The 25373-nt window shown below is 36.7% G+C and overlaps 4 protein-coding genes across 11 annotated transcripts; 2 read left to right on the forward strand and 2 right to left on the reverse strand.

Moving 5' to 3' along the window:
- The first annotated feature begins 17 nt into the window (after nt 1–17).
- On the forward strand, nt 18–7496 carry Mew (multiple edematous wings). The gene is made up of 16 exons (XM_070672662.1): nt 18–437; nt 550–677; nt 1927–2030; nt 2115–2242; nt 2329–2537; nt 2751–2955; nt 3035–3184; nt 3267–3408; nt 3516–4016; nt 4183–4414; nt 4468–4864; nt 5011–5240; nt 5417–5643; nt 5772–5866; nt 5988–6117; nt 6206–7496. Exons 1-16 carry the CDS (start codon nt 265–267, stop codon nt 6434–6436), a joined length of 3282 nt encoding a protein of 1093 aa, XP_070528763.1. The 5' UTR covers nt 18–264; the 3' UTR covers nt 6437–7496.
- On the reverse strand, nt 7139–9746 carry Pgap3 (Per1-like protein PGAP3). 5 transcript variants are annotated; one of them, XR_011547320.1, is made up of 9 exons: nt 9611–9746; nt 9327–9509; nt 9108–9250; nt 8827–8979; nt 8554–8678; nt 8252–8385; nt 7975–8179; nt 7595–7723; nt 7139–7278 (listed from the first exon to the last, which is right to left on the reverse strand). XR_011547320.1 is itself a non-coding variant. In XM_070672927.1 (8 exons), exons 1-8 carry the CDS (start codon nt 9624–9626, stop codon nt 7645–7647), a joined length of 1038 nt encoding a protein of 345 aa, XP_070529028.1. In that variant the 5' UTR covers nt 9627–9746; the 3' UTR covers nt 7501–7644. The 5 variants fall into 5 exon arrangements, 1 of the variants encoding a protein (XP_070529028.1); XR_011547326.1 differs by having other exon boundaries at nt 9615–9713; XR_011547321.1 differs by having other exon boundaries at nt 9570–9623.
- Nucleotides 9741–17678, forward strand: LOC139112100 (beta-1,3-galactosyltransferase 5). Of its 2 annotated transcripts, XR_011547319.1 has the most exons (3): nt 9741–10242; nt 10408–12338; nt 12507–17678. XR_011547319.1 is itself a non-coding variant. In XM_070672888.1 (2 exons), the coding sequence occupies exons 1-2, from the start codon at nt 10110–10112 to the stop codon at nt 11496–11498; spliced, it is 1224 nt and encodes a 407-aa protein (XP_070528989.1). In that variant the 5' UTR covers nt 9741–10109; the 3' UTR covers nt 11499–17678. The 2 variants fall into 2 exon arrangements, 1 of the variants encoding a protein (XP_070528989.1); XM_070672888.1 differs by having other exon boundaries at nt 10408–17678.
- Nucleotides 16393–25363, reverse strand: LOC139112126 (metaxin-2). Of its 3 annotated transcripts, XM_070672953.1 has the most exons (7): nt 23773–25363; nt 23416–23667; nt 21803–22382; nt 21190–21327; nt 18182–20785; nt 17247–17880; nt 16393–17143 (listed from the first exon to the last, which is right to left on the reverse strand). In XM_070672953.1, the coding sequence occupies exons 3-5, from the start codon at nt 22273–22275 to the stop codon at nt 20725–20727; spliced, it is 672 nt and encodes a 223-aa protein (XP_070529054.1). In that variant the 5' UTR covers nt 22276–22382; nt 23416–23667; nt 23773–25363; the 3' UTR covers nt 16393–17143; nt 17247–17880; nt 18182–20724. The 3 variants fall into 3 exon arrangements, with proteins under 3 accessions (XP_070529054.1, XP_070529050.1, XP_070529045.1); XM_070672949.1 differs by lacking the exons at nt 23416–23667; nt 23773–25363 and adding an exon at nt 22675–22969 and having other exon boundaries at nt 21190–21324; XM_070672944.1 differs by lacking the exons at nt 23416–23667; nt 23773–25363 and adding an exon at nt 22675–22939.
- Nucleotides 25364–25373: the final 10 nt, after the last annotated feature.

Here is a 25373-nt window from a genome sequence, read left to right on the forward strand (position 1 = left end):
CGACGCGTGGGTGGATGGGTGGGTTGGGTAGTGTATTTTCAAAAATGTAGTAAGAGTACGGAGCAAAGGAGCACTTGTGGCTTGGCTTGGCTTCCAGTTCGCGACTCGCGGCTCGCAGCACCGACGGTGATGACGAAGAAACGTGACGCACGATAGTGTAGGGCCGCGCAGAAAGCTCGGAAGGATCAGAGGACGATTCGAAAGGGGTCTGGTCGACCAGCTTAGTTCTACGATAACCGTAGTATTGAAATAGAAGCACGAACGATGGGAACGAGAACGTTACTGTGGATAGCTTTGAGTGTGTGCGTCACACACGCTTTCAATCTCGAGCCGCGGATACCTGTTATCAAAAGAGGTCTGCAAGGCTCCTATTTCGGTTACTCCGTCGCCGAACACATAGAGGTGGAGAATCACTCGTTTCCGAAGCTGACGAGCTGGTATGTCCGATTTTTTTATTTGTTTTTATTATTATCAGACTCATTTTTTTCTTTTCTTTTTTTTACAAGACTTGTATTTTAAGAACGTTTAATTTTTTTTTCTTTTTTACAGGATGCTGGTCGGCGCACCCTTGGATCAAAATCGACAACCGGGTACAAACAGGTCGGGAGCATTGTGGCAATGCCCATTAAGCACATATACAAGGGATTGCACTCAAGTTATTACAGACGGCCGGCTGAGTATGTTTGGCATATTTTTCTAATTTTGTTAGTTGTATTAATGTAATAACTTTAAAAGTTATAGATTTGTAATACTATTATGCAGTTATAACAACTTTCTTTTTATATCACTGTACAAATTGAATTATCACTACACTTTATCAGATTCTGTTCAGTGTTGGAATGTTAAAATTGAGTTAAGCACATTTTCCATGCCCTTTGTATTAAACACATTTAATAGTGGATAAATCTATATTTGATTTTATCTATTTATATATTATTTGATAATTAATTTTATATTATGTATATGTAATAAGATGCATTCTCCATGCATTCTCCATGCCCTTTGTATTAAACACATTTAATAGTGGATTAATCTATATTTGATTTCATCTATTTATATATTATTTGATAATTAATTTTATATTATGTATATGTAATAAGATGCTTTTTTGTTAAATCATGGTTCGGTAAACCAGTGGATGATGGTCTAAACAGACCACATGAAAACGAATCGTACGGTTCAAGTAAGTGCATAATGAATTTCAGCAGAGTCTTTGCAGAATGAATTGAATGAAGAGTTTGAAGACTTTTAGCCAGAGGTTGCCATATAAATTGCATAAATCTTTTCTGAATAGAAAAGAAATATTATATATTAAAAATACGAGAAAGCATGCGTGGTTAAAAAAAAAATAATCCTTATTATCTCTTACACATATGTTAATTCTGTTGCATTAAAGCTTGTAATTAAAGCATTAAAGCTTTCGAAATAAATTATAGATGAATTGTTTCTTAAGACTAATAACACTAATTAATGATAGCAATTTATATTTTTTACAGCATTGTTATGTTACATGAATGCTGACTGACACTTCCGTTTTTACTAACATTATTTTTTGCAAATTTATTTGCAGTGTTTTCTTTATTGAGATTTATATTGAAGCATGATCACTAAATGATGTAATAAATTCAAGAATAATAATTTGTTATTTATCTTAAAAAATTATAACTTATTTATTTGCATTTATCTCTCAGTGTACCACACAATTACAAACATACAAAATAGTTTTATATTACGTTTTCCTATCTTTTAATTATTTATTTATTTGTTATTAAGTTTTAAATACTCTTGCAATTTAAATTAAATTAAATTAATAATTTAATTCATAAAATCGAACGTTATATATATATATATAAAATATTTATAATGTTTATAAAATGTAAATTATTTATAATCTTATACTTGTTAAAAGTCTTGTTTTTTTTTCAGATTTGGAGTCTGATGAGCTAGTGCCACCAGGGAATGATGAAATAAAAAATAATCAATGGTTAGGCGTTACTGTACGTAGTCAAGGAGTAGGAGGCAAAGTTATGGTAAGTAAAAAAAGGTGTATGTAAACAGTTTTAAATTCATTAGTACCATATCGCATAAAATATTAATTAATTTTATTAATTCAGGTATGCGCGCATCGCCATATCGTTAAAACAAGCGATTCCCAATGGGGTCAAGGCCAATGTTACATATTATCTCAGGATTTAAAGTACGACGATTTGAAAAAGCCGTGCTCTGGAAAACCTACTAACAAGTAATATAAAAAAGCTACTCACGTTCCTAGTGTTTCATAAATTTAACAACTAATAATCAATTTCTTTTTAAAATTCAATTTTTTAGAGCTCACGAGCAATTCGGCTACTGTCAAGCTGGTATTAGCGGTTTATTAACTGCTGAAGATCGTGTAGTGATCGGTACTCCGGGACCACATACTTGGAGAGGAACTCTTTACTTATTCACCGTTTCTGATGAATTTTTGAGTAGGGATAATACAGTTTACAATGCACCGATGCAAGACTTTTCACCCGTTAACAAATATAGTTATCTTGGTAGGTATTTTTATTAAAAATAATTTTATATTTTAGTAAGCTTTAATGCTTTAATTTAAAATGTGACAAATATCTTACTTATTAATTATTGCCTGAAAATCGATTTATTCTGCATTCAAATTTGTTATATTATTATTATTTTATTTTTTTAATTAAGATTTTACTATGTTGATTTTTTATTTAATTCTCTTTAACATTTTTTACGTGTTATAGGAATGTCCGTAGCCGTTGGAAACTTCTTTGGCAAGGATTTGGCTTATGCGGCGGGAGCGCCTCGTTCTAATGGCACAGGCCAAGTAATTTTGTTTACCAGGCGTGATTTTAAACCAGATATGGATGTCGCTCTTATTCTAGACGGCGAACAATTTGCCTCTAGCTATGGATACGAAATCACATCGGCGGATATAAATGGAGACAAGTAGGATATTATTTAACAGATTTTATTAACGTTTGTTTTAAGATCATTATTTATATACTTTAATATTTTTATATTATAGGGTAACTGATTTGATTGTGGCCGCACCGTTTTATTTCAACAAAGCAGAAGGTGGAGCTGTCTATATTTACACAGCATTAGATATATGTAGAACTGTTAGAGATAGTGATAAATGTGCATTTGTTAAGCTCGTTGGTCGTGAAGAATCAAGGTTTAGCATATTTTTAATTATATATATTTTTTTAAATACTTGGATGAATATTAAATATATTATAATTTAAACAAATTGATAGGTTCGGATTTGCATTGACGAATTTGGGTGATTTAAATAAGGATGGATACGAAGATATTGCAATTGGAGCTCCGTACGAGGGAAAAGGAACAGTTTACATTTATTTAGGTTCCAAAAATGGCATAATTAAAACACCATCACAAGTAAGAAGTTTTTAGTATTTTATTTTATTTTATTTTATTTTATTTTATTTATATATTTTAGTATTTGATTTATGCGATTTGTCATTTTTTAATGTTATTGTTCACAGATTATTCATGCTGAAGATATGCCTACACCACTAAAAACATTTGGCTATTCGTTAAGCGGCGGAATTGACATGGATCAGAATGGTTATTCGGATCTCTTGATCGGGGCGTACGAGAACGATGCCGTTGTACTTCTCCGTTCGAAAAAAATAATCGATATTTCCACTTATATACGCTATGCAAAAAAGAATGAGCAGTATCAAGATACAATAGAACCCATTGATCCCAACAGAATTGGATGTTTGGCTGATCCAAACTCGAATTATACATGTTTCACATTTGAGGCTTGCTGTAAAACGGAATCGCTCTCTTTAGCAAAAGATTCTATGCAAAATCTCAAATTGAATTATTACATCGAAGCGGAAACTTATGCCGGAACTAAGAAATTCTCAAGAGTTTGGTTCGGTATCAACGGTAATTCACGTCTTCATTACATTAATCGAACGGTGACTCTGAATAGTTCAAAGTTAACACACTGTGAAAAGGAAACTGTTTATTTGAAGGTAAATTTTATTTTACTTTTCTTCTGTCGTTATATTTTTGATAGTCATGTATTAATTTTTATAACATTTAACTACAAATATTAAATACTTTTATCGTCTTATTTTTTTTTTTTTATAATTTGTTCATGTTTTTCTTGACAATATATAGATCTTATGAATTTAACAGGAGAACACACGCGATATCCAAACTCCCATTAAATTCCGTCTTAATTACTCGCTGATACAAGAAGAACCAGTCATGCCGTTTGAAGGTGCTCCTTTACCCGATATGAAGAATTATCCGATACTCAATCAACAAGAAGCCGCACGCATATTTGAAGCTGTCTTTCAGAAAGATTGTGGAAATAATGATATTTGCGAAAGTGATTTGCAAGTGAAGGCTAAATTGAATTTATCAGGTAAGTATTTCATTTTAATTTAAAATTTTCACATAATAACATCGTTAAATTAGCTTCCTCAGTAAAACCGGACTTTTACGAGTTACTTCTGGGCGAGAAAGAAGAGATAGTGGTAGAAGTGAATGTGACAAACGTTGGCGAGTCTGCGTATGAAGCTCAACTGTTTATCGTTCATTCACAAAGTTTGAACTACATTGGTAGTAAGAGCAACGACTCCGTGATCTGCAATTTGTTCAATGCTACTATAATATCGTGTTCTATTGGCAATCCATTTAAAAAAGACAAGGCAATGGATATACAAGTAAGATTTGATCCCAAAGGTCTCGAAGATAATGAATCGCAGTTAAGTTTCACGATTTTTGCGAATTCTACATCAAAAGAAGTAAAAGAAAAGCAACCTACTGTGTTGCAAGCTACAGTATTAAAACGCGCCGAACTTTCGATTAAAGGGTAAGTGTTATTTTATTATTTTATTATTTTAATTATTTTAATAATTTTAATTAATTTAAAGTTATATTTTATTATTTTAATATCTTATCATTATTTAATGTTCATGTTACGTAATATTTTCACATTCTTTTCTCGTAAATTTATAGAAGCGCAAAAACTCAATGGGCGTTTTATGGTGGTCCCGTAGTCGGAGAATCTGCGATAAAATACTTGAATGAAGTAGGGCCGAAGGTGTCGCATATTTATGAAGTGTTTAATGAAGGCCCATGGAAAGTTAGTACTGTAGAAATACGTATTTCATGGCCTTACGAGGTCGCGAACGACAAAACACACGGCAAGTGGCTACTTTACATGGAAGAAATCCCAACTGTTCAAGGTAATATGAAACATTTTTATCCTCCCTTAATATATCGTACAATGTGCAAAAAAAAAAAAACGAATAAAAGATGTAAAATTTGAGAATTAAAATTAAATGATAATCTAAATTCTTAAATTTTACTGCAAAGTATATTATAAATTTTATTTAGTGAATATTTAATTATTTACGTGTAGGGGATGGTGAATGTATATTGCCACCGGGACATGTAGTTAATCCATTAAAACTGGAAGATAATGCCAATTTGGACGATATCAGTAACATTATGCAATTTTCGACTTCTCCATCAACAGTTTCATACAACCATACCAATCATGTAAGAATAACGCGAGATACAGAAAAAGTTGTAAATACACGAACAATTACGGATAAAGATGGACATCGGCATCGTGTCGTTGCAATGGTAAATTATTACTTATAATAATAAGTTTTTTTAACTGAACTCAAATATACAGAACTATCAGTATACTCTCAAATCAAATGCAAAAATAAAATTTCACTGAACATTGATAGAAAAATCTTACATTACAGAATTGCAAAGCTGGTACAGCAAAGTGTTTTGACGTTGTATGTTATATATATAATTTACAAAGAAAACAGGAAGCCATTATAACTGTTAAAGCAAGGTAATAATATAAATGTAAAATTAATTATTAACTGTGTCATATTAAATTGTAATTTATTAATTAATATATTTTTCAAAATTATTGCGGAGCATCTTGTAATATTTAAAGAAATTATTTTCAGACTTTGGAATTCTACTTTAGTTGAAGACTATCCCAAAGTAGACATGGTTAAAATAGGTTCCAACGCTAGAATAGTAATACCTTCGAGTATTGTGATACAACAAGAGAACTTGAAGGATGATTATGCAATTGTACGTATACTTCATATAAAAAATATAGAAAATTTTAAAAGTTTTTGCAATGAAAATTAGTAAACTGTTATTTCACGTTGCTATACAGGCTGAGACAATTGCTTATCCAGATCTATTGGATCAGCAAGAAGCAGAACCCGTACCAATATGGATTTATATAGTAGCTGCAGTAGCTGGCATGCTGTTATTCATTCTACTTACATTAATATTAAGAAAACTCGGCTTCTTTAAGAGACGGCGTCCGGATCCGACTTTATCTGGAAATCTTGAAAAGCATAGAGACGATAATCCTGAAAATGAAGCATTATTCAAACATTAAGGGGATCCTACAGTCATCGGTCTTATCTACTGTACAAAGTAAAATGTTTGAATTAGACAATAAATAATAAATTATCGTTTGTACGAATCACATAAATAAGTATCAAAGAAATAGTTAAATTAGGTCGAGACTACATCTCGAATGCCTAAAAATTATTTTGTCATAAATGACTTATTTAACAAAAAGTTTTAGTAATACTTTAAATTCTCTTTTTTTTACATTGTTATACTTGTCGAAATTTAATCTTAACTTTAGGATCTCCATAATCGTTAAATTAAAACGTAAAACGTTAAAATATAAAAACAAATTGTTATGATAAGTACTTAAAAATAAGTACTTACAGTGAAGAACAAGAAAACGAAAGAGATTCTCGGCTTTTTAAACAGCACGTGTCTCATTGTTCTACGATCGCTACTTATATTGTATAATAAGCCATTTTATATCTAGTAGAAAGTACGTAGTTATTGATATTTTTATTCATTATATACACATCAAATAACATTGACGTGATAGAAGGGAGATGAATTAAATTTGAACTATAATTGTTCTTTGTTCTAATATTATATTGAAATTGAATCGATTATGTACATTAACATATATACGTATCAATTATTTTTTTTAAATGTTTTTTCTATTGATATTTATAAATGTTTATTATAATTTCGTAAGAGAAAGAAATCATTCCACCTCGCACGATAAAAATTTCAATGCATTATACGTAGAATTTAAAAATGAAAAATTTCTCATAAATACAATATTGGTCATATTTTTATTTAAGATTGTTAAAACTATACTGCATTAATGATGTTATGATCTCTCATGCCAATGTTTGTTATACTGCCCTAAAAATGAAAAAAATCTATATATGCATAATTATAGAACTTTTTTATTAAGATTTAGTAATATTATATATATAATTTATATTTATATATGTATATAAAATTTTTTTTGTAATGTTATATGCGATAAATTTTATATTCGTTTGTAACTGATAAATTCGATATATATTTACATTTTATTATTAACGAAATAAATTTTTATTCTAAAATTATGGGTAAAAGTATCGTATTATTTTTTTTTAACCTTTATTTCTAAACTAAAATATTTTATTATTACAGAAATAAACACAAAAAAATGTAAATGGTTTTCTTAACTTACCTCGAATATTTATACAGGCTCAGACCAATATTATACATTAAGAAAAAAAATTATTGCATATGATGATCAATATCTAGAAATGATTTATTGTAATACATTTTTAGATAATGGCAATCTGCGATCATAAACCTGTAAAATACGAATTAGGACGTAATTATTAAAATATACTTAAATATATTAAATATCTAAACAATATACGTAATCCTAGGCAGCAAAGGCAAGGAATGAGAGAACGGATAAAAATCGGTCTTCGGCAATCCGGCCGGCGCGGTACATGTGAAACTCGACGCACACGACTCTAAAGTTACGTTCGCTAGCTGCCGTCGGCGCAGCAAACGTCATATCTGCTTTCCAGCGTACATCTATGCATGCATAATTACCTATATAATAATATTGTTAAAGGTACTGTACTGGCGTGCCATAATGAATGGGCATCAAATATCCAAAAAATAGGAGGAAAATCTGCTAACTCGAGCATAGTTACGAGAATAGTTAATACATCAAAACAAGCAATTAAGTACAAGTAAGGCAACTGTGTACGGTTAAAATACCACCACAGCATCGTTATCACGACAGTCGTTATTCCTAGAATCATAAATACTTTAATTTTATAATATATATTTTCCTGCAAAAAAATGCAAAAATTGTAAAAATTACCTATCGCTACATTAAGCGTCATATTATAACCGTAATTAATTCTGCCTGACCATAAATGTGATAAATGCGTACACAAAATGCTTACGTATCCACAAGTTATTATAAAAAATGCTTTACTGTTTTTGTTCGTTATCCTAAAAAATAATTACATCTATTAAATGATTAATTTAATGATTTTATCATATATATATATGATCATTAAATGATTAAATTAAAAAAACCAATAAAGATTTTGAATTTATATAAGATTTTTCGTTTTTTGTTAATTGTATGTAAATGAGACAAAGTTTATTGTCTTTTACCTTAAAAGTATACAGTATAAGAGGGTAAGTACCATACTAAATGCACAAGAATAGTCCATAGCTTCTGTAAATGGCCAATCCCGTGAATGGAATACAGTAGACCAAAACCATCCATTTAGACATATCTATAGTAAAGTTGAACCTTTTAAGCAAGTATTATTCTTAAAAATTGTTCATAATCATAAAAAAAAATTATATATATATATATAAACAAATTATTTTAATACATTTATATATCATAAGTATGTAAATTAATATTAATATTAAACTTACAATGCTAAAATATGTCCAAATGTAAAACATAGGATTGAATCGGTCTATGTTCTTTTTAAATTTCTGATACATGATCCAATGTGCATAAAAATTTAATATAGAAAATAAAACTGAGGCAGGCTCTTGACATCCAAATAGACGAATAAATGGCCACTGTAAAAATAAGAATAATTATTTTATTTAATTAATTAATTTTATTTATTTAATAATTAAAATAAGAATAAATAAATAATACATAATCAATTATAAAATTAATATAAGTATTGAACTATTTTACTTACTCTTCCATGAAACTGTGGTATTTTCAAACCATGAGATACAAAGTAGTCAACAGTCTTCCACGTACAAATATAACTGCAGTCTTCCTTGCAAGACCAGTGTAACAAGATTAAAGATAGAGCTGGTGTTTCTTTAAACCTCGTTTCTACAACATACATCACATTCGTTAAAAATTAAATTAAAGTAAATAAAAAATTAAATTAAAAAAGAATTGTCATTACCATCTTCGCAGTGGCTAATGCGACACGATGCTAGACATTGATTGTATACCTGCGACCTGTCACCTGTCGAACCAATTGTATTTCCAACAAGACACACATGAAAAATCAACCAAAGAGTCCATATTTTGATCGACTTTGACATATCGATTATTCCGAAACCAGCCGTAAGTAGCGTTATTAAATCTACGAAAAGTAACGATTAATTAAAAAATAAATTAATTCAATCAACGACGATCGACGAACCATGCTCGATGTTCGGTATAACCCATCTAACATAACACTACCTACAGGTAGCACCATCTGTTAATGGTGACGCGTCAACAGACGGCTCCCGTCGGCAACGGCGGGGGCTCGTCGCGACGTCCGCTGGCGACACAAGTTCGCGTTTCCATTTCTCGTCCTTCGTTTGCAGAGGCAGCGGAGGTGTCGGGACTGCTGGGTGGTGAGAGGTACTGAGGTGCGTCTTCGGAGCAGCTCGGTGCCGTGTGATGCGACAGGCGAGAAAAGTCTTCGTGGAAGCGGGGCGCTACGGATCCAGGTTTCGACCGCGGCCTTCTCCCCCCATCCGAAGAAACGAGGGAACGGCGAGTGGGGCCCAGCGCGCAGTATGGAAATAATCTGTCGCACGACGGCACGTAGCGGTGCTCCGATCCGCGGTGGAGTCCATGAGGGAGCGACGACGGCCGCCAGGTCGTCCGCCGCGCGACGCACACGATGATATAGCCCTCGCGCCGCGAACATCCCGCAGAAGAGAGTGACCAGTGACTCGATCAAACATTCGTCATGTTCCACTATCTGCATCTCAGGAGTCGTTTTCTGCAGACCCTGATCCTCGCGCTGATCGGCCTGACCTTTTACGCGTACTACCGTACCACCGTGTACGATGTTCGCCAGTACAACTCGCCACGAAACGCCAGTAAGCACTTTGAAAGATTATTAAGACTGCCGATTTATTTTTAAAAAAATCATACTTGCTTTGAAGAAGTCGGTAACGAGCTAGAAGTACACCGCTCGATGCTGGTTTATTTTATTTTATTTTCTAGTTTAAATTGATAATTATCCAGAGTTAAACGTATTCCAGGTTACTCTACATATCAAGATGGCCTTCATGCGCATGTGAACCTCAGCTCGAAGAACTCCAGCTCGGATGGAGTGTCTCTGAACGCATACGCAGCGCACAACGCTAGTAATAACTCCCTGGTTTTCACGACACTGTCGACGTCCTCCAGCGCGCAGTCCCTATCCTCGTCGTCTTCCGTGAGCACGCTGGTTAGTTTGAAACAGGGCGAGAAGCTGCAAACGGCAAAGGTTATCAATGTGACCAGGTCAGCGCCTATTATTGTGCGCAACGATTCGGCGCTTGCTATCTACGAAGCCGGGCACACCGTGTCGATTCCCGAGCGCTGTCCCAACCACGGCAAAGACATGGACCTGGTGGTGATCGTCATGTCCGCGCCGACTCACCTCGAGGCGCGAACGGCGATCCGACAGACCTGGGGGCACTTCGGCCAGCGCAGCGACATGAGCGTGCTATTCATGCTCGGTACCACCAACGATCCAAGGGTGGAGGCGATTCTGCACAAGGAGCAGAACATGTACAACGACATGATACGGGGCCGTTTCCTCGACTCGTACTCCAACCTCACGCTCAAGACCATCTCGACGCTGGAGTGGGTGGACACCTACTGCCCCAAGGTGAAGTACCTGCTCAAAACCGACGACGACATGTTCATCAACGTGCCGCGGCTGCTGGCGTTCGTGTACAAGCACGCGAAGGACCGCAACGTGATATTCGGCCGGCTGGCAAGAAAGTGGAAGCCGATTCGCAACCGTAAGAGCAAGTACTACGTGTCGCAGGCGCAGTTCCAGCAGTCCATATTCCCGGACTTCACCACCGGACCGGCGTACCTGCTGTCGAGCGACACGGTGCGCCGCTTGTACGACGCCGCTCTGGACCAGACGTACCTGAAGCTCGAGGACGTGTTCACCACCGGCATCGTCGCGCACAGGCTCGGTATCAAGCGGTCCCACGCGAACGAGTTCCTGAACAAGCGGATACAGTACACCCCCTGCAACATCCAGCGCGGCATAAGCATACACATGGTGAAGTATAGCGAGCAGTTCGACCTCTGGAAGAAGCTGCTCGACGGTAAGAGTAAGTGCAAGAGATAACCAGCGGGGCTGAGGACGGCGAGAGTTCTACGCTTGACCCTGGCGAACCAAGTGATGCGATCGTTACCGTCTTAATGCGACTCGAGTGCCGGTTAAAGTACCGGCTGACACGGTAGCGCTTCACTGACGACCTCGTACACACGCACAGCCACGCGCCTGCATTCGGTTCAAGTGCGAGTGAGTGGCATACATACACACGTACTACACGCGCGGGAGGACACAGTGAGAAATTGCACACCGCGAAGCGGCACAGAGATCTCGCTGCTGAAATTTTTACACGAAGTACGCCCGGCCGTGAGCTCGGTTTTCGCAGAGGTCGAGCGGAAGTGATAACTCCCTCTCTGGGAGGGCTCCCCGGAGGGCGAAAAAAAAAACTATTTTGTATCTATCTTTTATATCTCTCTGAATTCCAAAGAAAATATTTTTGTTAAAGTAGAATTAATTTTATAAAATACCGTTTATTTTGTTTTATTTTCTTTTTTTTTTTTTTTTTTTAATTTTTTTAAGGAAAAAATGTCTCCCACGCAAGACAAATGGCTCTGCAATTCCTCGTTGACCGCCGGTATTTTTTTTTCGTCTTTTCTTTTCTGTGCCCCGGTGCTAAACTGTTTCGAAACCATGACTCGCGTTTATCGCCCGCACGTTTGTCCTAATTATTCCATCATTTTCGGCAGCATTTCCTTGTTCGGGACGACTTGCCGGGCGGAACTGGACAGATCGCATCGCGAAGAAGTGCGCTAGAAGAATACAGGGCAAGATTTTTTACAGTGTAGCGCGCACCGATAGAAAATTATTACAGTTACTTCAGGCCCAACTATAATTATATGGATGCTTCTACCGGTAAATGTGATAAACTCGATTATTGTATTTATAATTGACTCAATCGTGTTTGTCGTTAGAAATATCATAAAATAGCAAAATAATCTTAAAGATTAAACTTGCTTAAAAAAAAAATAAAAAAATATAAAATTGTGACTGGGTTCGGAAGTAACTATACTTTTCTTTTAGTGTAGGAGGATCTCTCGACGTCGTTCCCGAGGGGTTCTTTCGTGTAATCGGCGGCCTCTCGTGCGGTTACACGCGCACTCATCGGCGACATCCGATCTGTGGCGTAAATCAGGTCAAAGTAGATATCTAACAGGATGTATCGGATATCACGCGCTTTCTCCCAATTAAGAGAAGAATCTAGAGACAATATTTCTTTTCGATGTTTCACCGGGACGCCGTTTAGCATCGGAGTACCTTCGGAATTATTATACATTCCATTCGAAGGGTCTCGCAATCGTCTCGTTAATCTTAGCGCAGCCCGCTCGTTCCGATCGGTTTTGCTTGGCAAAAAATAAGCCTACGCTCACTGAGAGAAAATATAATTACTTTCGGACCTAACTATAATTTTATAATAATTCTAACAGTTACGATCCTCTTCGATTATTCTTTAATTGGCACGATCACATTTATCGTTAGAAATATCACACGATTGTGACTGGTTCAGAAGTAACTGCGCTTTCCTCTCGGCGTGGGTCCGCATACGCGCGGACGGATTCCGCTCGCAGAACGTGCGTGCGGAAATGCGCGGTTTGCGTTAATTAGGGGGGTAGACGTCCCGCCGACGATTATTGCGCGTCGCGCGCGATTGCGCCAATCGTGAGCTTGCGAGATGCGAGGTAAAATGTGTCACGACGAGCGGGGAGTGCCCCGGAGACCTCCCTCCGCCTCGTACCTCCCCCGAATATTATCTAGTCACCGTCTGGATAATATGCCGCGGTAGCGCGGACGCTGATTGCGTCCGATACCGGCCATGCCTTCCCTCGCCCGGGCGCGTTCTCGTTATCGCGGTTCTTTTCACTTTTTATCCTGCGGAAGTATCGTACTATACTTCCGGTCCCGGTGCCATATACCCGAGGCGCGGCTGCGAGGAAACTTTCGGGCCGAAATGTGAGAGGAAGCGATGTGCCGGAGGCGACCGGCCAAGAGTCGACCGATATTCCCGGCTGGACGAGATAGAGAGATTACTTGGCGGCGATAAGATCCTTCACGAATTTCCTACTACGATTGTTAGACGAATGCGTTTTGATTTTCAATTCCTAGGTGCGAGCGCTTTTTTTCAGTTGCTTTTGTTAAATATTGTTTACGGATGTGTGTTTCACCGACGCCTCTCTTTTCGCAGTCCTGCAGTTGGAGAACCGTTGCGTCATTCGTAATCTCGCTGTCCCGTCCACGCCGATAACGCTCACATTAATTAAGTTTAATTAGTTTTATATTTTACTTCGTTTGGGAGCGTTCCTATAAGCGCGCTTAAGGAGATACAATCGAGAAAAAAAAAATGTCTACGTAATTATAAAATTTGTTTATAATTATGCAGAATATCGGTGACGACACATTACAATTTTGAATTAATTGACCGTCTAGTTTGCGCAAATTTTTTAAATAAAAATTCAAATAATCGATCCTATCTCCTTAAAAAAAAAGACGTATTGTATTTCTTATTTGCGTACATATTATTATATTCTAGCCAATCTAGCCTAATGTCATCTTTTCGCGCCGCTTCTTCGCTTCTCCAGCATTTTACAATCTTTAGGACAAAAATTATCTGCAACGTTCTAATGAATTTTTTAAGGGATTATCTGGAATTTATCGAATTCCGTGAGGAATTTTTTCTTCCTTTTTTTTTCTTTTTTTAAGGGCGGGAGAAAGAGAAGAACGTTTCTCTCGATCAATTTCGATTGGGCAAGCGACGGAGCAGTGGTGACCAGGTTTCTCTTAGGAGCCGTGAGAAAAATCGCGCGCGAATTAATGAGCCCAAAGATCGGGCCAAGGCTCCATTACGCTCGTCAGCAGACGGCGTAATACTTCAATTGTGTCCTTGGCACGATTTGCCAGCACGTCGAGATGCACGCGGGACCAGAGAATATTTTTCTTTTGTCGTACAATATAATCATAAAGTCGTCATCGACGTCCGGGACTGAAAAGAATCACACCGAGAAAACAAAATTTAGTCACTTTTGGACCCAGCTATACTTTTATGATTTTTCTAACGACAAATGTGACCGAGCCGAACATCGTCCTTAGAAATATTATAAAATTATGGCCGGGTTCAAAGGTAATTAGATTTTTTTCTCAGTGCAAACCATCGGTCGTCTTCGAAGCGAGATCTTCTCACAGAGAAGATTTTGTACGAACAATTGTAATATAATGTCACGGGAGTTGTAGACCATCGTGAAATAATGTGATAAAATGCTACGATCAATTAAGTATCACACGTATTTTAATTACATACAACCATTGTTCAGTGAACATCTGCTGGAAATTGCAAAGCTGCTCTTTGTCGCTAAACGCGGCCAATTATTCTAAATGTAATGGGAACGCCTCTTTTGTGCAACCTAATTTTCTTGCAACAGTTTTGGGAATCAAAAACAATAATTATTATCAAATGCTACGGCTAGTCCATTATCTGCTATAGCATTTGGACTTATAATTCCATGACGGTCGGTAACCACCATGACATTATAATAATTCCTAGCATAAAAGTGTTTCCGTAATCGGAGGAAAAATCACTCCGATCTCGACGAGAGGAGAAGACAATGTCTGACACCAATTTGGGTTCGCGTGTCTCCTAGTCTTCGCAGGAAGCGTATAACGTTTTCACAGGATCGACCTTGCGAGCGGCACAAAAAGTGCGAAAGGAGCGCGATCGGACGGGCACGTGAGTCATAAATTATGCCGAGAAGATGACTTCACTCACGCGGGATGCTTCTGCAAAGTCTCCCCTCGGAGTTGACGAGTGGTCTTGCACAATCCACAGACAGGTTTTCACTGAAATTGCACGGAGGCGAGCTGGCTTCTCCGCGTGTCGTCATGAGACAAGCCTGTACTCAGAGAAAGATATAGATATTTCTGGACCCAATCATAATTTTATGATATTTCTGAGGATAAATGTAATTGAGTCAATTTTAAATGTAATCCAATTAATCGTATTTATTATTAAAAAGTATAACAAAATTATGGTTTGGTTTAGAAGTATTTATATTTTTCTCTCAGGATGCATCTCGATGCCCGAATTCCTAGACCCAAAGTTCGCTGGCATCCCTTTGATTACAGTTCCGGCACCGTAGTACTTACATATTCTAGATTCCGCGCACGTAAACATGGGCATTTTCCTCTTTTCTGGACACGATCGCGATCCACTTCCTGAAAGGAAAGTATAGTTATTCCTGGATTAGTCATAATTTTATGATATTTTTAACGATAAATTTGATTGAGTCAATTATAAATTCAATTAAATTAATCATATTCACCGGTGGTCTTAAAGTTATAGCTACTGATTTCAGAAGTAACTATAATTCTTCTTCCAGGATGATTGCATATTCGAAAATAACAATTGTCACGCTCGCGATCGTGCCGAAGATTTATTAGCGGAGGAACGCTAGTTCTCCTTCTGTTTCTAAAATCCTGAATGAAGAGTCTGCATTTTTTCTTTTTTTATCAAAGGCCCATTAAAATTTTTGTAACGATTGGAATGCCAGATAAATATTTATTCAGCATTACCTAAAAATAAAGCGCTTTTACTTTTATGTCAAAGAATGTTAATCGATTTATTATGTTTTACGCGTGTAATAGAATACAAAAAAATTTCCATATTACGCATGTAAGGCGCTGAATTTCTCGACGAGCGAGATTTACAGGAGATTCGCCTTTAAATTAAGAATTCCTGATTTAACCGATATTTACATGTTATTTGCATTTTATTTTTATGCGCGTCCGTGCAAGTGTCTGTATAGATACTCGATTAAATAAGTTATACCTTGATTATCATAATTGGCGATCAATCAAACTGTCTAACGTTAGTTTCTATCTATTGTATAAAAATAAAAAGGTATTCTCGACTCAAGAATACCTTTACTTTTGCGTGCGCAACGTTTCTAAAAGCAAGAAGCATGCTTTTCCGCAATAATTTCCCGCGATCGTCGCACTTAGTTTAACTCTGTTTGCGTAACTGCACCAATTATTACAGTAACATCTCTCCGAATTGCGAAAACACGCGATAAAAAAAAAGAAAAGATAAAAAAAAAAATTATTGTATTTATCTAGTGCGCGAAATAGACGCAGAACGGTCGTTTCTCAAGTTCGCCTTTGTCGCATTGCGAAATGCGCGGCGACGCAAGTCGCGTAGGACATATCCGGCACGTATTAAGACGGAACAGTCAATAAGATTAACATTCGCGTTGCGAAACGAAAGCAAGGCGAGTGAGTAAATTAAATGCGCCGGACGTATAGAAGTTAATTACAACTCTCGATCTTATAATAGCCCCGAGCGCAGGCTCAAATATACACGCACGTGTATTCCAGTTATTTTTAATACTCTATACTTAATACTCTACGAAATCTTAGCGAAAAGTCTGAGAGTTTCGAAGGCACTTTCGATAACTTCAGAGATTGCGTCACGTAGAATTCAATTCCTTTCTGATCGAGGAGATACTCCGGCTGCTTTCCTTCCAGGGAACAAAATCGATACCTCCGATCGAAATTTCCACGCGCCGCTTTCCGTTTATAATTTCCTCGTAACACAATTCACGTACTTGCAGTATTTGCTTGACAAGAGAAAAGACCTCGTGCTCAAGGATGTCAATCCGCGTCGATGGTGTTCTCTGAAAGGAAGGCAATCTTTATTATTCTCGCCGGCGCTGAAATCTCGCTTCGTGTTATTTCCGCGAAGCGATGGGAATTTTATTTCGCGACACGTTTCTTTACCTGGATTATCATCGTAGGATTCCGTGTGCTTTGAGTTGCGTACCGAGAGGAGAGCGAAGGCGCGTATATATCAGCATTTCACGCACATCTCGCGCGTCGAGTCGCGAGTGTGCATCCGTCGGCGATTCGATTTTACGCTCATTTATCCGATCGCAGCTTTCTGGCGATCGACAGGTGTTGTTGTCGGACACTTTGCACGAGTGCAGTATGAAAAATCGAGTCGCCCAGCTCAAGAAACCGAGCGCGGCCCTCGCAAAGCGTTTTTTTTTTTCTTGTTTCCCTGGATTTTCAATGCTTTGCGCGGCGACGCGCTGGTGTTTCGGAACTTCAAACGTGTATTTTTTATTTCGATATTTATATTGTATCACTCAGATGTGACAGATGCTCAATATATTGACGTTCCGAGATACGAATAAATTCTCTACTCACTTATGCGCTGTGTTATTTCGTTGTCTTACCTCTGTAAACTTTATACAAAAATTTTATACCAATTATAGAGAATTATTATGATGTCATAATAATTATGGACTGGCAAGGAATTGTGAGATCTAATACAATGGCCAGCCATTTTCTGTTACAATATTTAAACTTGCAATTCCTTAGAGATAAAAGATGGATAAACCTTCCGTCGTATCTAAAAGTAAAAAAAAAAGGGAAAAGAGAACAAATGATTAGATAAATTAACAAATAAGATAAATCAATTCAATTACTTTCAAAATACAATGTTTATATCACGTTCTCATTTCTCTGGGATTTTTTCTTTCTTTTTTTTTTATCTCGACAGCGAATAAATCGAAGATTTCCTTTTCCTTTCTTTTTCTTTCTTTTTTTTTTCTTTTTAGAGAAGTAGAGAAATTGCGAGAGAACTCGCGCAATCCTTTAATGCTCGTGGTCGCGATTGAATCGCGATGATTCGAATTAAGGTAAGAACTCACCGAGGTATTAACGTTGCATTAGCTTGCTTGCGTAATTCAGATGCAATTTATTCATCCAATTCGCAATCATCGTGTTAGCGTGTAAGAAACTATAAACGCCCCGTCGCGTCGTCATCGCTTTTGTAAATACGCTCGGCGATGCAAAGGACTGAAACGGCCGATTCGCGAGCCGCGCAATGCGACGTCATTGAGTGCTTTCCAGCAATATGCACAGGCGATGCTGTGTAACACAGCACACGATCAAGTGCTTTCCTTCCAAGACACAGTTAAATAGTTAAGTATGACCGTACCGATCGTGTCATAAGTACCAAAAATTTACATTTTATTGCACTTATTTATGTTTTATTTTACCATGTTTTTAATTGAAAAAGTTATTTATTCAAAAATCTAATAAAATATAAGTTATCTAATTAAATATCATTATGGCAAAATAAAGAATCAAAAAGTGTTCTAACTATAAATCGACATTGTGCAACACATAGGCACACTGTGTCGACACTGTGCCTCTTAGCTGGAAAGCACCCATTTATCGTCGGATATCGTAACGAGGTGGCAATTCACATGGTTCCATTATCCTAAGTGCCCGGGTCAGTCATCGTGTGTTGACAAGGCACAAATTACGCTCGACGTAAACGGGCAGAAAGAAATTATATAAAACATTTTCTGCACTTCAGACACGAAGAAAATTGTTAAATACAATTTTTCTTTTAATTACATGAATTTTTTTTCTTTATGCTTACATTTATATTACGTATCGGTCTTTGAAAAATTGGGTTAAATCGAATCGAATTTACCTGTTAGCACTTTCCCTCAATGCAGATTGGTTATCTGGTTTAGCTCACTTCGTACCACGAGAGAAAGTATCTACGTGCTTAATTTTCATTATTTTGTATGCACGTTGAACTGGTGCGCTGCTCGATATATATAAATGACGCGCGTGAAGCTCTCACAATTTGTAACGACCGATATTATTTAATGATACATTAATGATTAAATAAATAATATTTACAATTAATCAAAAACGGTAATTTAATCACGCGCTCATATAGGTGATTGAGATATTTTATGTAAAAAAAAATAATATAATGTTTAATATAATATGTCTGACTTCGCGTTACTTAGTTGAATTTCGTCACTACTTTAATTTATCGGTGACGGTCGAACTCAGTAACTGAAATTTCCTTCGATGATGGTGGCATCGCGTTTTCAGATTTCTCGGGAACTAAAACAAAATTAAAATTTGCCGCGTGTTGTTTTTATCTAGTGCTGCCCGAGAAATTTAAACGCTACATTTTACTGTAATGAAATAAAATAAAATAAAAAAATTAAAGAAATATTAAAAAAACATCGAGGTATTGATGGAAGATGACCGTACCGATGAATCAAGTCAGTCGAAGTAATGATAGGAACTAACCGCTTATTTATTTTTTAACAATACATCTGAAGTTAATTTTTCTTGTTAATTTTCGCTACGTTTTCCAATATGTTTTTCAATAAAAAATTAAAATTTTATAACTTTTGCTATCACAATTTAAATCATTTTAAAGAAAGACGGATACAAATTCGCAATATGTAACAGGATAATTAGCATAAAATTATACATAATTATATGTGCTACAATATAAATCTGTGTATAATTCGATAATATAAAGAGCTTAAACTGAATTCAATATCGAAAGGAACAAAGTCAGCATAATTTAACAAAAGATTACAGAAATTTTACATCTTGCAATATTGATCATAGTTAAGATTACATTCACATTTTGCACAAACACAATTAATTACAATAATAAAGCAAATTAATTGCTAATCGTGAATTTGGATCATATATAACCGGTTACCCTGAAACATTTTCTTTTCACGTTTTTCTTTTTACAATTATAAAGTGCTTTTTTTTGTATTAAAATAAATTAAATTTGCGATGCTTTTTTATAAAAATAAACTGACCGATATGTCGGTAAAATTATGAAAATAAACGAGAAGGGTCTAACATAAATATTACTTTTGATTTGCGTTTCAACGATGCGATAACTGAAACGCTGGAGACAAGAAACCTATTTAAATATTAACACGAGAAAACAATTATATTCAAATTTTATATGTAGTCATATATATGCACGATGTATACATTGAAAATTACCTCTCCCATGTCTGCACACAACAGACATAAAAACGGAGGTTGGTATATTGACTAGAAAATTGTTTCTCCCTGATCTACTGTATAACATCGATGACATATTTTATCTAACGCCATGCTTAACAATATACATTACATCATTAATTACATACGTTAATAAAATAATATAAATATATAAGAACGATTATAAATATCACCTTGAACATTGATATGACATAGTCGGCGGTGCATTTGATAAAAAGAAAAGATTTTGTACCTAATCGGCAGTGGCTAAAACCGTGCTTCGATATATGTCTCGGCACGTTTTCATTACCCGACATTGGGATATCACGTATGAATTTAGTTTAGACAAAGATCGCCGTGTTTTCTTTTAATTCGATATCTTCGGCACGGTTGGATCATTGGCTTAATTCTTGCACTCCAGCGTTTCATTAGTCTGACTGTCTATAGCTCGAGGAGAAAAAAAGCTGAAAAATGTTATGTGCAGTATTACATCACATTTAAAAGACTATTTAAGTATCATGGAATGATCCATTTTAATATATATCTCATGTTTATAACAACAGCTTAAAACATTATTAATGTGTACTACATATGTCATGCTTCAACATTACTCGCATTTCAGATACGTCCATCCTGCGGTAAGATAAGAAAATATATAACTGCCCTTTTCAATTACAGATCGTCATTGAATCGGGAGTCATTTATTTATTGAATGTTACAAAGATTTTGCTGTATGTGATCGTCTTTAGTCGTGTCGGTGGCAAAACACAGGAACTTTAATTTACGATGAACGTAATCAGTGTACCGCAACTCGATGTATCTGAAATCCGAGTAAAGTTCTATCTAATCCTTCGTACGCTGAAAATACCTAATCTCGATGCGTTTACAGTGATTCACAAGCTTTGGATGGTCCTTCACGATTGTAGCCAGCTTGTCGGTGCTTAACGGCGTAGTGAGTATCGTGAATATGTGACCAAAAACCAAGGCGTCCAACTCGTTGGGCCTACTATATATGAAAACCATATAAAAAGAATTTATGCCATATCTTGTAACCGATATATATTTGCAAAATCACATTTATTTAATAAACTAGGATATTTCGTTAATTTGGCGATAACGTAAAGGAATGTTCGGAAAGAGAAGGAAGCGATTCAGCCTCCGATTGAAAGCCATCCCATAGAGTATCTTTAGACGACGATTTAATTAATTTAAAATCTTCAGCAATTTCGTTTTGTAGTTGAAAATTAAAGTAGCGATGTTTGATTCGAAACATGTGGTGAATAAGCTTGGGAAACTGACAAATCGTGGCGGTGATTTCTTGATTGCAAGGAAAGCAGGGTGACATGAGAGTGTGAATGTGACCATATACCAGGGCATCAACTTCAGTAGGACTTATGGAACAAGATTATAATTTGGAAATATTAATAAATCATGTAAATTACGACAAAAAATTGAAAAAAAGAATTACAAAAACTACTTACATTTTCCCAAAAAAAAATTCCTCGTCTGCCAGTCTCTCGGACAACGCTATGCAACACTTCTTTACATCGTCAAAGACTTCATCTAAAGATTTCTTGTACCAACCAAGGACACTGAGTTTTTTTATAACCTCTCGTCTCTTTTGCCAGTTCAAGTAGTGATTAAGTGGCCAAGGATACACGCTTCCGTGTCTCTTCTTTGTAAGCCCGTTTAAAATCGTTGGATCCACCCAGCAGATGTACAATTCGGCGTTGAGAAATACATTGTTAACAAGAGACTGATACGCTCTCATGTCCACCTTACCGGCAGGATCTAGATCCTCAGACAAACTCGTGCCTTTGCTTTTTATATGTTCCACAATACCATCAAACTCGGATATTAACTTCGTGCCACATTTGATAAAGGGCACACGACCGGATGGCGACATAAATTCCGCATTCTTCCTCGGCTCGATCTGAAAATCGAGCTGGCACATTTTGAGGAAGGCCTGTACCGCTAAGCAGTTTGCGTTGTCGGGTAGCAGTATCTGCTCTACCTCGTACGGCTGGTACAAGGTAATCGGTTGTGGCCATGGCTCCTGAGCTGTAAAAAACATAATCAATTAGTGTCATGCAAATGGTTCACTCTCTAATGTAATCTGTTACATAATTGATGCTCGCGTATATGTACGTGGGCAAACTAAAAAAACGAGGAGCTACAACATGAGAGAGAAAACGAGACGATTAACGCAAGATGTTCGATGGTTCATTTTTATGCTATTTGCGAAGTCGACTGGTGACCACGCTAGATCACGCGCTGTTTTGTTTACGGTGCTGCAAGGTTAGACCCCTCGCGTGGGACTTGCGGAGTAGACTACGCGACGCTCAGATGTTACCTTCTAATTCCACAGCAATTGAATCGCTTAGCAATACGTGCGGCATGGTCTACGACAATCGCGTCCGTAGAACGATGACGGCGACGCTGCCTTCTGTTTCGGGGTTTCAAGATCCACAACCGATCGGTCACATACAAGCGCCACGAGTGAGCAGAAAGAAACGAATGCTAGTACATACATACATACACGCGTCTTCTCTCTTATGATCTTACGAATATAACGATTGTATATAATTAACGCAAAATAAACTCGACAAAAATTAACTGCATTTAAAAAAATTTGCTTAATCAATAATTATAAATATACTTGGAGGGTATTTTTCTAATACGAGCGAAACTATTTGTTGAACGTAAGAAAAAAATAATTAAAATTAACGTACACGATAAATTAATATATTACAAAGTTTCCTGGGTCGAATTGATTAAAAATAATTCTGATTAATTTAATCAGTGACTCGACACATTAATATTTATATTAATTTAATGGATAGCATTATTAATGTTTAAATATAAATTTAAATTAAATTAGAGATAACAAATTCCATAATTGGGAACTTTGTAATTCTATTTAATTAATTAGAATTTAACGAAGTCACTTTTACCACATGAATCAAGGTATGGATTGAGATATTTCCTCTGTTCTTGTACGTTAACTAGAGATTTATCCTGGATCGATGACAAAAATGACAATTATTAAATATCTGTCTTATTTAAGAAATTATTATATTACACAAAAAATAACCTTCGAGAACTTGAGGCCAGACAGAAAAGCACGCAGGACACGTGCTTGAAATGGTGAATCATTTTTTTCCTCGATATCTTGAAACCCACTCCGATAAGAATACATGATTAAACGAAGTGTTCGAAACTTTTTTCTTCTTGATAAGACTTACAATTTTCCACTGCAATTTACAATATAATTAGCCTAGCCAGGAGACGTTGCAACAGCTGCAATTGCGTTCTTCTTTTTTTCTTTTCCTTTTATTTTTTCCTTCTGAAAATAAAATCACAATGAATTAAACATTCGTGAGAAAGCTAAAGAAATTTCGATAAAAGAAAAAGAAAAAAAAAATTAATTTCTCATAAAATATTTTCATACTTTTACTGCGTCGTTAACAGCGTCGTTCACCAACGTAATCAATAGAACGTCCAGTCAATTAATCTGCCAGATTAATTTCGTCGTCGACTCGTAACCCGAGAAATTCGAAACGTCATTTTTCTCCGTACGAGAGATTCGATTTAAAAAGATCGCTGAGAGATGCAAAAGGTCAATTTCGTGGAGTTCGTGATTAATAATGTGAAAAACAAAATTGACCCGCGTGCGAATCGAAAACCTCAAAGTCTGAATACTCCAATTGTAACAATTAAAAAATGTAACAATTGTAACAAATGTAACAATTAAAAAAATTATTTGAATTATTATGCGTCAGATTTACATTTTAATTACACACATTCATGAAGTTTACTGCGTAATATAGTAATAGAAGTTATCTCGCAGGTAATATTTTTGAAGATACTTTTGCAGTAGGACGTAAAAATTAAATTTCAACATTTACTATGAAAAAAAAAATTCTCCCTCCACGTTCATGTAATTATTGCGTATTATTAGTTTACCGTTGACGAAGTCGAGCACGATGTCAAGATCGATCGCACGGTTAGAGTCTTCCGGGTGGCCCGCGGCCGAACGGGACCTCGAGAAGGGAAAGGGGAGGTGAAGCCCGCTCTGAACTGCTCCGAATGTCGGAGCACGCGTTCGTGATTGATCGCGATTAATATATATTATAAAGGGGAGGACGATTGGTATGCGATCGTGACGTTTGTTGCCGCCGTTTTATTGGCCTTTGAGCTGCGCCGAAAATCGAATTAAGTTTCGTCGAGATGACGATTGCCGAGACTGGGACCAGATTTCACACTTGATTAATAAAATAGAAAGAAGGGGAGGGGGGAGAAAAGAGAAAACGAGAGAATGGAAAAGTTGGCGATTTAATATTTATATATTATTCCGTAGGGAAGTTAAAGCAAAAAGCGAAGAGCCATTTTACGACCAATTCCCTCGTTGGAACGAGCATATTTTTTGTGGGATTTCTTTTTCCGCGGCGGTCAACAAAAAAGGAACTGCATGCAGTTCGCGAGACAAAAAACTTCAGTTGTAATAATATAAAAGTTTTTAAGGACGGTCGAATTTAATGTCCAGCTCCGTTGACATATTAAATAGTTTTTCTAGTTAAATGGAGCAATATAATTAATATAAAGTAATTTACGTGTTAAATAAGAATCGAAAGGAATGTTCCTGGGTCGTGACGAGTCATCGTCGTCGCTGGTCGCTCTGTTCCTCATCCTCTTCGTGCCCCGTGGTCCTCGCACGCATGTGCGTCCACGCACACAAACGAGCACGAAATGAGAGCGTGCGTGCGCGACGGTGGAGGAGCATCCGCCATTGTGCGAACGGTGGTGCCGTCAACCAATCCGCGGGTTGCCAGTCTACCTAGACCCATCGTTCTCGGCGCGCTTTCTTGCCGCTACGTTCTGGCTGTACGGACCTGTACTTGTTGCTCGCGGGCGCGCGACGCAGTTCGTCGCGGGGCGCAGACAGAGACCGGGTGTTGTGGGAGAGAGAAAACGAGAGATACAGTGCGTGTGATCGAGAGGGACGAAGCGGAAGAGAGGAGGAAGGGCGCGAAGAAGCCAGCGGCCGGTCGC

This window comes from Cardiocondyla obscurior, linkage group LG02 (genome assembly GCF_019399895.1).
Source record: "Cardiocondyla obscurior isolate alpha-2009 linkage group LG02, Cobs3.1, whole genome shotgun sequence".
NCBI lineage: Eukaryota > Metazoa > Arthropoda > Insecta > Hymenoptera > Formicidae > Cardiocondyla > Cardiocondyla obscurior.

Excerpts from the sequence above, each read along its gene's own strand:
- Mew (XM_070672662.1), top strand. The coding sequence starts at position 265 with ATGGGAACGAGAACGTTACTGTGGATAGCTTTGAGTGTGTGCGTCACA. Across the intron at positions 2,031-2,114 it reads GAGTAGGAGGCAAAGTTATG|GTATGCGCGCATCGCCATAT; the intron begins GTAAGTAAAAAA and ends TTATTAATTCAG. Across the intron at positions 3,409-3,515 it reads TAATTAAAACACCATCACAA|ATTATTCATGCTGAAGATAT; the intron begins GTAAGAAGTTTT and ends TATTGTTCACAG.
- Pgap3 (XM_070672927.1), bottom strand. Across the intron at positions 8,679-8,826 it reads TTTGGACATATTTTAGCATT|ATATGTCTAAATGGATGGTT; the intron begins GTAAGTTTAATA and ends ACTTTACTATAG. Across the intron at positions 7,724-7,974 it reads TTAACAATATTATTATATAG|GTTTATGATCGCAGATTGCC; the intron begins GTAATTATGCAT and ends CGTATTTTACAG.
- LOC139112100 (XM_070672888.1), top strand. The coding sequence starts at position 10,110 with ATGTTCCACTATCTGCATCTCAGGAGTCGTTTTCTGCAGACCCTGATC. Across the intron at positions 10,243-10,407 it reads CAACTCGCCACGAAACGCCA|GTTACTCTACATATCAAGAT; the intron begins GTAAGCACTTTG and ends AACGTATTCCAG.
- LOC139112126 (XM_070672944.1), bottom strand. The coding sequence starts at position 22,720 with ATGCCGCACGTATTGCTAAGCGATTCAATTGCTGTGGAATTAGAAG. Across the intron at positions 21,328-21,802 it reads GAATTTTTTTTTGGGAAAAT|TAGGCCCAACGAGTTGGACG; the intron begins GTAAGTAGTTTT and ends TTTCATATATAG. Across the intron at positions 20,786-21,189 it reads TGTAAACGCATCGAGATTAG|CTTTTTTTCTCCTCGAGCTA; the intron begins GTATTTTCAGCG and ends AACATTTTTCAG.